At 41.6% G+C, this 13,298-nt stretch overlaps 1 protein-coding gene across 1 annotated transcript in view; it reads left to right on the top strand.

Annotated features, from left to right (window-relative positions):
- Positions 1–13,298, top strand: part of NHS (NHS actin remodeling regulator) — a 345,093-nt gene that overhangs the window by 326,464 nt on the left and 5,331 nt on the right. Inside the window, exons 4-8 of the mRNA XM_061408043.1 lie at positions 2,053–2,115; positions 4,109–4,301; positions 6,789–6,920; positions 8,353–11,319; positions 11,852–11,978. Of these exons, the coding sequence (XP_061264027.1) occupies positions 2,053–2,115; positions 4,109–4,301; positions 6,789–6,920; positions 8,353–11,319; positions 11,852–11,978 (3,482 nt within the window). The remainder of the gene's footprint in view (positions 1–2,052; positions 2,116–4,108; positions 4,302–6,788; positions 6,921–8,352; positions 11,320–11,851; positions 11,979–13,298) is intronic.

Here is a 13,298-nt window from a genome sequence, read left to right as displayed (position 1 = left end):
TGGAGAGGCTGATTAGCTGAGAAGGAATCTTCTGTGGAGTATAACCCATGGAAACCTCGATTGGTGGCCAGAACTGAACAGTCAGAGCTCTCTCTGGACGTTCCATCCTTAGTCATTCCCAGGTGTCACCTCATGCTTGTTTAATGGGATGGGGGCGTTTCTCAAACAGCTGAGAAATAAAAATCACTCCTCATCCTTCATTCCCGGAAAAAAAATATTCAACAGGAAAACTAAGGAGATTTAAGACAAACTACCAAAATTACTCTATTATTATTAATCACTAATATATTTTCTGCCCTGCTGCTTCCTGCTGTGTAATTTTTTGAAATCCTTTCATGAGCACTTTTGGTTTGGTTTCTTGCAAACAGGTTCGATTTCCATGTAGGTTTTGCATTCAGGTTCCTTTTTTCCTGCTTCCATGAGTTCTCTGTTTTGCACACTCCAGTGTCTTACTTGAGACCTGCATGTCACTACCTATGATTGATTCTTATGATAGAGGCCAGTTAGTCTCTGTCCACATACACCACATCTTCAAAACAGTTGCTTTCAATGAGGGAGCCATGGACTCCACAAAACTATGTCCTTAAATAAGATCTAGAGCAAAGTTAACTGGGCAGGAGGAGATGGCTTTTGCTTTGCTTAGAAGTTAATGAGCAACCCTGTCAGTTAAAATTTACAAACTTAGAATAGAATTAGACCTGGAATGTTCCTCCCCTCCGAAACACATCTGCCACAGGCTCAAGAACTAGAACTGCGTGCACCAATGCTAAGCCTCTGATGAAACCAAGAGTTGTTTGTGGTTTTCTCTATTTTTCGCCTATTTGCCTTAAGATGGTAAGTACCCTTGGAGTCTGTGGTGTCTGCTTCCTTCTGAGATATTGAACATGACCCTGACTTTATTTGGGTTTCCCATCACTGTTAAGACACAAAGAGCTGGTATCATTCAAATACACAAATAATTTGTTGAGCTCTTACAAATGAGGAGGCATTTTGCTGGCATCATGGATAACTGAAAGGAAAGTTAAATATGGCGCCTGACCTCTAGGAATTAGTAACCTTAATAGATGAAAAGACACATCCAGAGATAATTCATGTTACATTAAAGCAATATTGTATGCCAAATGCTGCACTAGAGGGCTAATTGAATCCAAAGCTAACATGGTTCAGAGTTTAAAAGAGTTTCACTGTCCTTCTCAGTAGATCTTGAAAAGGGGATTCTGGTTACTAGATTGTTCTAACAGGATTGCCTATGTGATTTGTGGGGTCCAGTGCAAAATGAAAATACAAGGGCTCATTACTCAAAAACTTAGAATTTCAAGATAGCAACAGCATTAAACCAAGAATGGAGTCCTTCTGAGTGTGGGGTCCTATATGACTGCACAGGTCACATGCCTGTGAAACTGGCCTTGTCTTCAAATACAGTCTATGAATCTGAGGAAGAGGCAAATTTTGAGGAGTCCAGTGGAGGAAATTATACACAAGACATTTTCTTCCAAACAGTTCACAGGAAAATAAACTCACTCTAAGAAAATAACTTGGTCTTTCCCAAATTAGCAAGTGGGACTGGGATCTAAAAGGTATCAAATTACAGTGTACAAAGATAATTTCACAGCTACTTCATAGCTACAAAGTGAGGATAATAATAATAGGTAATAGTATCCGATAGCTAACATGTAGAACTTATTAAGTGCCATGATTCTTCTAAGCCTATTACATATATTTACTCATTTAACTCTCAAAATGGCCCTAAAAGGCAGATACTATTCTTTTCCTACCTTAAGGATGAGAAAACTGACCTTAGTGCTCCTGGTCACACAGCAAATAAGAGGTAGAACCAGGATTCGAACTCAGTCTAGCTCCAGAATTTGTGCTCTTAACCACACCATGCTGCTTCTTATAAAACAATGATGCATTCAGAAAGAAGGAAGGAAGGAAAGAAGTTATCCTGGTATATTCATTCATTCATATCATAGATTTGGCTTAACCGGACTGTGTGTTGTGTGCCTATTTTTAATTTTCTCTCTTTTTTTTTTTTGCATTTCATGTTCATAGTTTAACAGCACCCGTTCGCCCTCCCCCACTGAATGTTGCCACATGACCCCATGGAGTAGAAAGGTACTGGTTTTGAGAACATTCCGTCACAGCCTATCCCATTCTCTCTATACACTGTCATTTTCTTCTCTCTTTCTTTATGGAAAACTCTGTTATTTCTAACTAACCAACAGGTATTCCTTTAAATCAGTTTAAAGAGTAGTATTTCCCTAACTTGAATTAAATAAAATATAAAGCAGACAGTAATGTCATTGGCTGTTCTATGCCTCTCCCTCCCCCAGTTGCATGAAGGCTCTGTTCAAAGCCTCACCTAATGACATTCCTGGACTTTGTAGTTCAGAGAAAGGAAATTTAAGCTTGCCCTATATTTATCAGAACTGTAAAGGTTCAGCTTCTCAAATCAAAAGAGAACAGGACAAAAGGATTCTCTGGCAGCCAATTGTCCCTGTCACCGTTAAATACAAAGTGCTTTTGGCTGCTGGTCAGAGACTGTAGTCAGGTCACTATTCCTTCTTTGTTTCCCAGTCCATTGTTATTCAAGGAAGGAATCGCCTACATAATGTGGCCTCTGGTGTGTGTGTGTGGCGGGGGTGTCTCTCCAGCTCCTGCTCTCTCCCCCTCTCTGTCTCTCTTTCTGCACGCACCAAACTTTTTTTTTTCCTTTTTGGAAGTTACCTAGGAAACAAAGTCTTTTGTGCTCCAACTTTATTTGAGCTATTCGCTTCGCTGGGAATCTGCACAAAAGCTGAAGAGAGAAAGAAGGTTGCAATGTTTTGCTAACAAACGTTCATGGCGAACACATTTTTCTCAAGGGGGTAATCATATCCTGTTGGGTGTGTTGGGGGGCTTTGCAGATACCTCTGACAAGGTAAGCAAATGCTGGGGGTTAATTTAAAATAAGTGGCTCTGGAATCTTCTCTTTAAGGGGACTTGAGGACAGTTCACTTGACGATATGTGCAATCCTCTGAGTCAACAGGGTGTGATGCTTCCAAATGTGAGGATGAGAATTTATTGAATGATCCTGATTTTTAGCACAGAGTATTATTAAAACATAACTGGAATAAGAGGGGAAAATGCTTATTTTATACAGCCACCTTCCTGCCAATTGTGGAAAGAAAGAAAACTAGGTTCAGTGGTGCAAACAGTCTTTTAATAATCTGGTTTAGAAGCCCAACCCTGAAATCTAACTTGGGATGAAGCCTTTTTAAAAATCTGGGCTAGGAGCCCAACCCTGAAATAAAAGTTAGACAATATTAGTATCAATCAAAGGTTTGGATGGAGAATTTTCAAACATCACATGTAAGTCAAGGCCTTTAAATACACAGCTGGAAGAAAAGCTTCACATACAAAGGTGAAGGAAAATAAGACTGTTTTACTCTTCCGAATCTGAAGAGGAAACCCACTTGAGTCTTTCCCTCCAATAACAGAATTTGTATTTTCCACTATCAATGGTGGGAGGAAGTTCTTCACTTTTGTTTTTCCATGTGTATAGTGTTGGAAAACTGCATTTTTAAATATCATTCACAAATGCTATCGTCCTGCAGTAAAATTAACTCCTCGTATTTGAATCTGGCCTCTCAGATTAGGTCAGCTCATCCTTCTGGTGATGTGCTCTGGAATGTCTCCTGACTCCAGGCTTTCTGGCCACTTTTCCAAACCTTTTCAAAGGCATCTAAATCATCCTCTGTCTGTGATCCTAGTCACCTAGAGCTTTCAAGAGTTTGAGTAAGAATTTATGGGGAGACAGATATCCAGAAAGTGAGACTCACATCTTTCTTCAGTTTCAAGTTTGGGGATTTCTGGCTACCTGGTGTCTCCTCTTAATTCCCTTTGACCTGAAAAGCATGTTTAGCCGATTTTTTTTTCCTTTGTGTTGTTTGACTGTTGAAATTATAACTTTCAATTTGTTGTGCTTACTAACTATGCCTAGGAATTCTTCGTTTGACCTGAAAGCTTATATCTGACCTCATTTTTCTTAACTAAACTCTGAAATTCCTTATATGTGTGTCTGTGTATAAACTCTGAGAGCTGAGTCTGAACGTACTTTGTTTGCAGTCCCATCCCCCAGAGGATGAAGATACAGATGTCATGTTAGGGCAAAGGCCGAAAAACCCAGTACACAATATCCCCTCCACACTGGACAAGCAGACCAACTGGAGCAAAGCGCTGCCTCTCCCGACGCCAGAGGAAAAGATGAAACAAGATGCCCAAGTGATTTCTTCCTGCATTATTCCCATCAACGTCACTGGTATTGCTCTGTTCGTTTCCTTTGGGGCAGTCGGGTCAGAATATTCAGTGTATTAAATATGGTCAAAGCCTGTACTGGTGGGAGTACCAGTTAAGAATACCACTTTGTAAACAAATAATACCTTTTTCATCAGGACGCAACTCAGAAGATGTTCAATATGCTTTTGTCAGGTTTTGAACATCAATTTGCATATGTTCTGCTGGGCTGCTTGTTATGTAAATGATAGACAGTTTTTTTCTGGGGAAAAAAAAAAGTCACCAAATAGCTCTCTGGCCAGAGCTGACTGAAATAATGGAGAAAGCGGCAGTGATTAATCGTATGGTAATGATGCGGGGCACTGCCAGAGAGAGCAGCAAGCCCCAGATTTCTAAAACTGCAAGTAATGATCCTATAGATCAACTATAAAACCTTACTTTCATGCTTCCTTGGATGGAGGTAGGCTTGTTTAAAAGATCATTTAGACTTCTGCACTGCTTTTACTGATTTTTGACCTAAAAATACATGGATTCATAGATGAAGGCTGAATTCTGCTCTAAACCCAGCAACCCTGTCTTCTGTTCACCCTCTGCTTTCCTCCTCCTGTGTACTGAAAATTGGGATATTAGTCTAAGTCAAAGGCAAGCCTGTGTGGACTTTTCTTGGAAAGTTTATTGGCAGCAATTGAAAAATTCAGAATTGGTGATTTTCCAATGTGGTAACCTTAGCTGTAAGCAAAATGTTGCTGTAAAACAGTCTCACTTTCAAAGATGGAAATTAAATGATCTATCCATTGGGGTTTCTTTAAGCATCTCTAATAGTTAAATTCTAACTTACGTTGAGAAGCTCAAAATGGCCATTTTATGACTGACTTCCATCCTGGTAACATGTAATAACTGAAGATTTTATGTTGTTCAGGATGCATTTTGGACATGGCCATTACTAACCTCACTCAAATTTCTCTCATATAAAGTGGGGAGCAAATGATGACCAGGTATCAGGGTGGACACTGTTTTCTTCCTGACAAGTAGGAGTTCTAGTTGATTGGCTGATTGTGAGCTGGGAGTTAATTTTCCTGATGACCTATTCAACTTGTAGGATAAATTATCCTAGAGGTGTACACTTTATCTGATCTCCATAATCTAAATGAGATGGCTGTCAAAATTGATCATTTTGGCATCCTCTTATTCAGTTCTGGAAACATCTGATTATTAGCAGCACCTGCTTTCTTCATGGCACTGTAAGTAAAATTTTGTTTTCAAATTTAGTCCTTTGATTATAGGTCTTGTGATTCAGGAAAATGAAAGATCTTTCCTTCTGCTTTATTTCAGGAACTCTCAGGCTCAAGCCTAGATTATATGTTGATTTAAAGAACTTTAATGAGAAAGTTGTCAATTATGTCCATATGACACAAAATATCTATGTCTGTAATGTAATTATTATGATTAGAAGGAAGGATTTTAATCTCTGGTTGGAACTAAAAAAGGAAAATTTCATTAGTATGAATTATCTGATAGCATTTGAAATTATTCATCATATGATATCTCATTCAGATTTTTCAACATGAGTTCTAGAAACTGTTATTACTATGAAGCTAAGCAGAACTCAAACCATTTCATTACATAACTGAACAAAGGTTTAACAGACCATCCTGCCCCATGTTCAACAATCAGGATACATGAAGAGGCAACCAGATTCCAAAGCACTTTTGGCATATGGCAGTTCAAGTTCCTCACCTCCTGCATCATTCTAGTTTTGAAAGGGCTGCATTAGTGTGTCAAGAGACCATGGAAAGAGCAACTAATGAGAATCATGGTTTGCTCCCTGTATTTACAGAAGAAAACAGACACATGTGTAAAGACTGGGAATTCCAGCTTTACTGACAGTTGGTACAGAAGGTAGGTCCACTTAAGTGAAGAAGTGGGGACTGCCTTGTATGTTTTATTGATGAGACACTGTTGCTAGACCAAAAGGTGTCCAATTTAGGTAGCAGAAGAAATAGGCAGTTACATTATGATTTTAAAAACACATCTCTAGGTTGTTGTTTTCCTCACAGGTGGTGATGGTGGTGTGTGTGTATATGTGTGAGAGAGAGACAGAGACAGACAGACAGGTGGTATATTTGTCTGTCTGTGCTATGCAAAGATATCCACTTCAGAAAGCCCAGAAAGAGACCAGTAAGTAACTAAAGGTTGTAGAAATCCTTAAGGAGCCATTTCTGTGTGAGAGTGATTCTTTGATGTTATTTTTCTCTCCTCTGTCTTTTGATTTTCCTTCTTGGCTTGTTACTTTTGGCAGTGCAAGCTATTGTGGCGAGCTGCATTTAGAAGTAAAGCTTAATGTACTACAGCATAATTTAAATAAGAGCTGAATAAGGGCTCCCTTATATTTGTTTACAGGCTTAATCCAAACTCTTCCTTCCTTCCAATCAATAAATATCATTGTGTTTCAAGCAAATAAAAATTTGTTTGCCATTCCTAAAGGCTAATGAGACCTATTTGTGGGTTGCAGGAGTCGGTTTTGACAGAGAGGCTAGTATACGCTGCTCTCTTGTTCATTCACAATCTGTGCTACAGCGGAGACGAAAACTGAGGAGGAGGAAAACCATTTCGGGTATCCCCAGAAGAGTCCAACAAGAAATAGGTGTGGTATAAAACTGTTAATGAAACATTCTGTCGGGTGCCAATTATATGGACACATAATGGAAGCCGGCCTTTAACCAGCTTCCTTAAAATCATCAACTATTATTGTAACTCATAGAGGTTTTGAAATGATGTGTACTTGTTTGGTGTTCAGTAAGCCAGGTAGTATTACTTTTTAAATTTGCATTCTTGACTGTGAAAGCTTGACTTTATGGATTTACTCATATATGCATTGGAAAAGACCCTGATGCTGGGAGGGATTGGCGGCAGAAGGAGAAGGGGACGACAGAGGATGAGATGTCTGGATGGCATCACCGACTCGATGCACATGAATTTGGGTGGACTCTGGGAGTTGGTGATGGACAGGGAGGCCTGGTGTGCTGCAGTTCATGGGGTCGCAAAGAGTCGGACACGACTGAGCAGCTGAACTGAACTGAACTGAGGTAGCACTAGTGGTAAAGAACCCACCTGCCAATGCAGGAGACATAAGAGATGCGGGTTTGATCCTGGGTCAGGAAGATCCCCTGGAGGAGGGCATGGAAACCCACTCCAGTATTCTTGCCTGGAGAATCCCATGGACAGAGGAGCCTGGCAGGCTATAGTCTATGGGGTCACAAAGAGTCAGATGCGACTGAGTGAATTAGCATCACAGCATGCACATTCAGATTTTATGGCTGAAATATAGTATTTTGCTAACTTGTAAAAATATTCTGAAGGTAGAAATTAAGCAAAACAAGATTCAGTGAAAGACTCTTTTAGAAAAGTATAGATTTGTCTGAAGAGAGATATACTCTATGACATTAATTATTTTAAAAGGTAAATTTTAAGCATATTCATATATTGAATATTGATAACATGATACCCTTGGTTACAGTTTTTCTATTTTTTTTGTTCAATGTACTAAAGATATCTCTTCCTATAATTTTAAAAATTATTATGATAGTATCTCTTGTATATAAGAATATATCATAATGAATTCTATGATTTTTATTTCATTATGCTTATATCAAGAAATAAAAGTGTATAGTGGCCAAAAAAACAAGATGTATTTTACTTAAAAAATATTAGACCTACTGGGGTAAAGTAATTTGATCGTGAAGAGAGAGAATTCACAAGAGATATAAATACTTATCTTCTCTTGGTGTATATACATATATACATACAGTGTGTATTTCTGTGTATATATATAGAGAGAGAGAATCAGAGAGGCAAAGGGACAGAGAGAGACTGCCCAAAGCATTGTAACTTTCTCCTCGTTTTATACACTGATTTTTTTTTCCTGTAAGAAAAACTTCAACATACTAGCATCCAAACTTGTGGACAGCTCCCAGAATGTCTGTTCATCTGCTGATGCATAAAGTATCTCACTCCCAGAATGTCTGTTCATCTGCTGATGCATAAAGTATCTCACTGTGCCTTTCCATGTGCCCTAGATTCTGATGAATCACCCGTGGCCAGGGAAAGGAATGTGATTGTGCACACAAATCCAGACCCTTCCAACACTGTCAACAGGAGATCTGGAACCAGGGACTCGGAGTGCCAAACTGAGGATATTCTGATTGCTGCTCCATCCAGAAGAAGAATCAGAGCTCAAAGAGGTCAAAGCATTGCAGCTTCCCTTTCTCATTCTGCTGGCAACATTTCTGCACTGGCAGACAAAGGTGACACCGTGTTTACTACTGCAGTGAGCAGCCGCACGAGATCTCGGAGCCTTCCCAGGGAGGGCAACAGAGGTGGGGATGCTGAGCCCAAAGTTGGTGCTAAACCCTCAGCATATGAAGAGGGGGAGCCTTTCGTGGGAGACCAAGAAAGAACCCTTACCGATTGCAGTGAGGCCCCCAACAGCCCCAGTGCACAGGAGCACCAGCCTGCTTTGAGCCTGGCCTGTTCTCAACATCTTCACAGCCCCCAGCACAAGTTAAATGAGAGAGGGAGGTCACGTCTGTCCCGGATGGCTGCCGATTCTGGCAGCTGCGACATCTCCTCCAACTCAGACACCTTTGGGAGCCCCATCCACTGCATTTCCACAGCTGGCGTCCTCCTCAGCAGCCACATGGACCAGAAAGATGACCACCAGTCATCCAGTGGCAACTGGAGCGGGAGCAGCTCCACATGCCCCTCACAGACCTCAGAGACAATCCCTCCTGCAGCTTCGCCTCCCCTCACTGGCTCTTCACACTGTGACTCGGAGTTGTCACTCAACACGGCCCCTCATGCTAATGAGGACACCAGTGTCTTCGTGACAGAGCAGTACAACGACCAATTGGAGAAAGTGAGAGGCCACCGGACAAACTCCTTTACCTCCACGGTGGCAGACCTGTTGGATGACCCCAACAATAGCAACACGAGTGACAGCGAGTGGAATTACCTACACCATCATCACGACGCCTCCTGCCGCCAGGATTTTAGTCCTGAGCGTCCCAAGGCAGACAGCCTGGGCTGCCCAAGCTTCACGAGCATGGCCACTTATGACAGCTTTCTGGAAAAGTCTCCGTCGGACAAAGCTGACACCAGTTCTCACTTTTCAGTGGACACAGAAGGATACTACACCTCCATGCACTTTGACTGTGGTCTCAAAGGCAGTAAGAATTATGTCTGTCACTATGCAGCCCTGGGCCCGGAGAACAGCCAGGGCATTGGGGTTCCTCCTGCACTTTCAGACTGTGCCTGGCAGGACTACTTAGACCACAGGAGGCAGGGGAGACCAAGCATCTCTTTCAGGAAACCAAAGGCAAAGCCAACTCCACCTAAACGTAGCTCATCATTGAGGAAGTCTGACGGAAATGCGGACACTTCTGAGAAGAAAGAACCAAAGACAAGCAGTGGCCAGCTCCTGCCTCACAGTTCCAGGGAAATGAAGCTGCCTCTCGATTTCTCCAACACACCTTCTCGAATGGAAAATGCCAATCTTCCTACCAAGCCAGAACCTTCGTGGATGAACCAGAATGAACATGGTATTAAGGAACCTCAGTTAGACACTCCAGATGTTCCACCATTCAAAGATGAAGGTGCTGAATCAACTCACTATGCAGACCTCTGGCTTCTAAATGACTTGAAAACAAATGACCCTTACAGATCTTTATCGAATTCAAGCACTGCTACAGGTACCACTGTTATCGAATGCATTAAATCTCCAGAGAGTTCTGAATCCCAAACATCCCAGTCAGAATCTAGAGCCACCACCCCCTCCCTTCCTTCTGTCGACAATGAGTTTAAACTGGCTTCACCAGAAAAGCTGGCTGGCCTGGCATCTCCATCAAGTGGCTACTCCAGCCAGTCTGAAACGCCAACATCCTCTTTCCCTACTGCTTTCTTTTCTGGCCCACTGTCTCCTGGAGGCAGCAAAAGAAAGCCGAAAGTCCCAGAAAGGAAATCTTCCCTCCAGCAACCCTCTTTGAAAGATGGCGCTCTGTCACTAAGTAAAGATCTGGAACTTCCAATTATACCTCCTACCCATCTTGACCTAAGTGCTCTTCATAATGTCTTGAACAAACCATTCCACCACCGCCACCCACTACACGTCTTCAGTCATAATAAGCAGAACACAGTAGGAGAAACTCTGAGGTCCAATCCTCCACCGTCTCTTGCAATTACACCCACGGTCCTGAAATCAGTTAACCTTAGGTCCATCAGTAAATCTGAAGAAGTTAAGCAAAAAGAAGGCAACAACACAGATCTCCCCTACCTGGAGGAAAGCACTCTCACCACAGGTAAGATTAGGCCACACGTGATTAAGAAATCATTACCATGTCAGTACACCACTGAAGACACCATCCTGTCCTTTTTAGACTTCTCTGCAGTTGAGATGGGACCAGATAAACTACAGTTAGAAAAAAAACATACTTTTGATGTGAAGCATCATTGTGATCCAGAAACAGTAACCTCAGCTGGTAGCAATCTTCTAGATTCAAGTGTCACAAGAGACCAAATGCATATGGAGAGTGAGCCTGTTTCAGAAAACAAACCAAGTAAAAGTTGTGACTTTCTCACGGAAGGCTTTCAGAGGGTCTCTGCTGCTCGCCCAAATGATTCAGATGGTAAGACACTGCAATATGGAGCTGGTCCGGATGGAGCCCTAGCGCAGGTCCAGAAGTTGTCTTTTGTAGATCGCGAGGAAGCTGCACCCCCAGAGTCTGTGGATGTGCTCACACCTCAGTCAGACTCTCCAACTCGAGTCACAGACATAGGCTATCAACTTAAGCCTCAACTTGGGATGAGCCACCACCATGACAAAGTGCCTGGGAATATCAGCTCTGAAGCAGAGATATCAACTATAAATCCATGCCCTGAAAAGTGTTCTGAGCAGGAAAATATTGCTTCAGGGATTTCAGCCAAAAGTGCCTCTGATAACAGCGGAGCAGAGGAGACCCAAGGAAGTGTGGATGAGGTTTCACTGAAAGGTCAGTTGTTGACACCTTTGTCACAATGGAAAGGTGTCTCTTGGCACTTCCTGAAGTGTTCTTTCTTCTCTTCCCCATAATACAGTACAGTCCTGGGTATTGCTTTCCCTCCTCCTTTTTTTTAAATATAAATTTATTTATTTTAATTGGAGGCAAATTACTTTACAATATTGTATTGGTTTGTAGCAATACTCATATCAGATAAAATAGACTTTAAAACAAAGGCTGTGAAAAGAGACAAAGAAGAACACTACATAATGATCAAAGGATCAATCCAAGAAGAAGATATAACAATTATAAATATATATGCACCCAACATAGGAGCACCACAATATGTAAGACAAATCCCTCCTCCTTTTTAACTTACTAAAACAATTACGATCAAAGCTTTTGTTACGGAGGGACTAAGTGATAGCTCTTTCATTGTAAAAATGGCAGCCAGGTAACTGCTGTTTATTGTTCCCCAAGTGAGTGAAGCCCAGCAATGTGCCAGGTGACTTCTTCCTAAAGATGCTTTTGTTCTTAATTTAAGAATCGTCACCGAGTGATGACTCTGTGATCTCACCATTAAGTGAAGACTCTCAGGCTGAAGCAGAAAGTGTGTTCGTGTCTCCCAACAAACCTCGAACAACTGAGGATTTGTTTGCAGTTATTCACAGGTGAGGCAACGACACCAAAGGTTTCGCTTCTGATGATGCTTCTCATCAAATGCAAATATGGAAAAGCCTTGGGTACTAGTAATACATTCCTCAAAAAACACAAGGAAAAAATTATTTTTCCAAATCAAATTGATAGACTTATATTCAAGATGAGAAATATGTGGCTTTATATGTAGTGAGGTAGAATTCAATTGAGAGACTTTCCTAAGAACTGCTGAGGGAAGCTGTTTTTTCCCCCAGAGGAAAGACATTCTGGAACAAGTTTTTATTTGAAAGCAATTTGTTGTCAAGTAACTTAAGAGTGAAAACTCAAACTCTAGTGTAATCCCTGACTTTTAAATAATTTATTAACCTAAAAAACATGCTCAAAGCTATAACCCTACACTAGCAGAGGTAAGTTGACTCACTACACAGAGCCCCAGATTTAAAACAAGACAGTGTAGAAACCTGCCCATTTCACAGTCCACAACAACTAATCATTACTCTCTTTTCCCCCTCTCTTCCTAAAACTTTCTTTAATAACACTGGCCTTCTCTAGATTTAATGCTCCATACCAGGCTCCTCCATCCCAGTGTTCTTGCCTGGAGAATCCCAGGGACTTAGGAGCCTGGTGGGCTGCTGTCTATGGGGTCGCAGAGAGTCAGACATGACTGAAGCGACTTAGCAGCAGCAGCAGCAGCAGCATCCCATGAATAGGGGATGTCCTCTGGGCTGCTTCCATGCTGATCATTCACATTCTCTCATCAGTCCCCGCACCCCTGTGATCAGAGCCCCTATTTGCAAGAACACTCCTTACAAGCTGTGAGCAAAGAACAGAGCAGGAACTAGCCCTTGGAAACTGAGCCCGTATCAGACTGAGCTGTCCAGAGCATGCCTACTCCTTTCACAGCTGCGACTGCCTACTTCACTAGGTCTCAGTGACCTAGATGCGGCTCCCAAGGGACAAAACTTGGGGACTGTCTTGTCTTCCTCATGGAGTTATACTGTGAAGCAAGTTCTTCTCAAGTAGCTTACCACTGTTTTTTTCCCCAGGATCATACCTCCTAGGGAAACTCATGTTTTCTCTTCATGTGGTTCTCTCATAAAGAAGGAGCACTGCTCACAAGCACATTCTGTGTAGACCTTAGCAGGCTCACCTTTCTATTCAGAGAATGAAGAATCATTATTTTTCTTTGTCCCCAGTTACATTCCCCTCACCTGCTTTTATCCCCAACCTTAGGACAAGTTATTAAATGCTATGTGAGTTAAAGAACCAATGCTAGTGTCTAGAAGAGTGGACAGAATGTAAGGAGTAGAGTCAGAAAGACATGGAATTGAAAC

This window comes from Bos javanicus, chromosome X, assembly GCF_032452875.1.
Source record: "Bos javanicus breed banteng chromosome X, ARS-OSU_banteng_1.0, whole genome shotgun sequence".
Lineage (NCBI taxonomy): Eukaryota > Metazoa > Chordata > Mammalia > Artiodactyla > Bovidae > Bos > Bos javanicus.
This window is presented reverse-complemented; position numbering and strand designations above follow the sequence as displayed.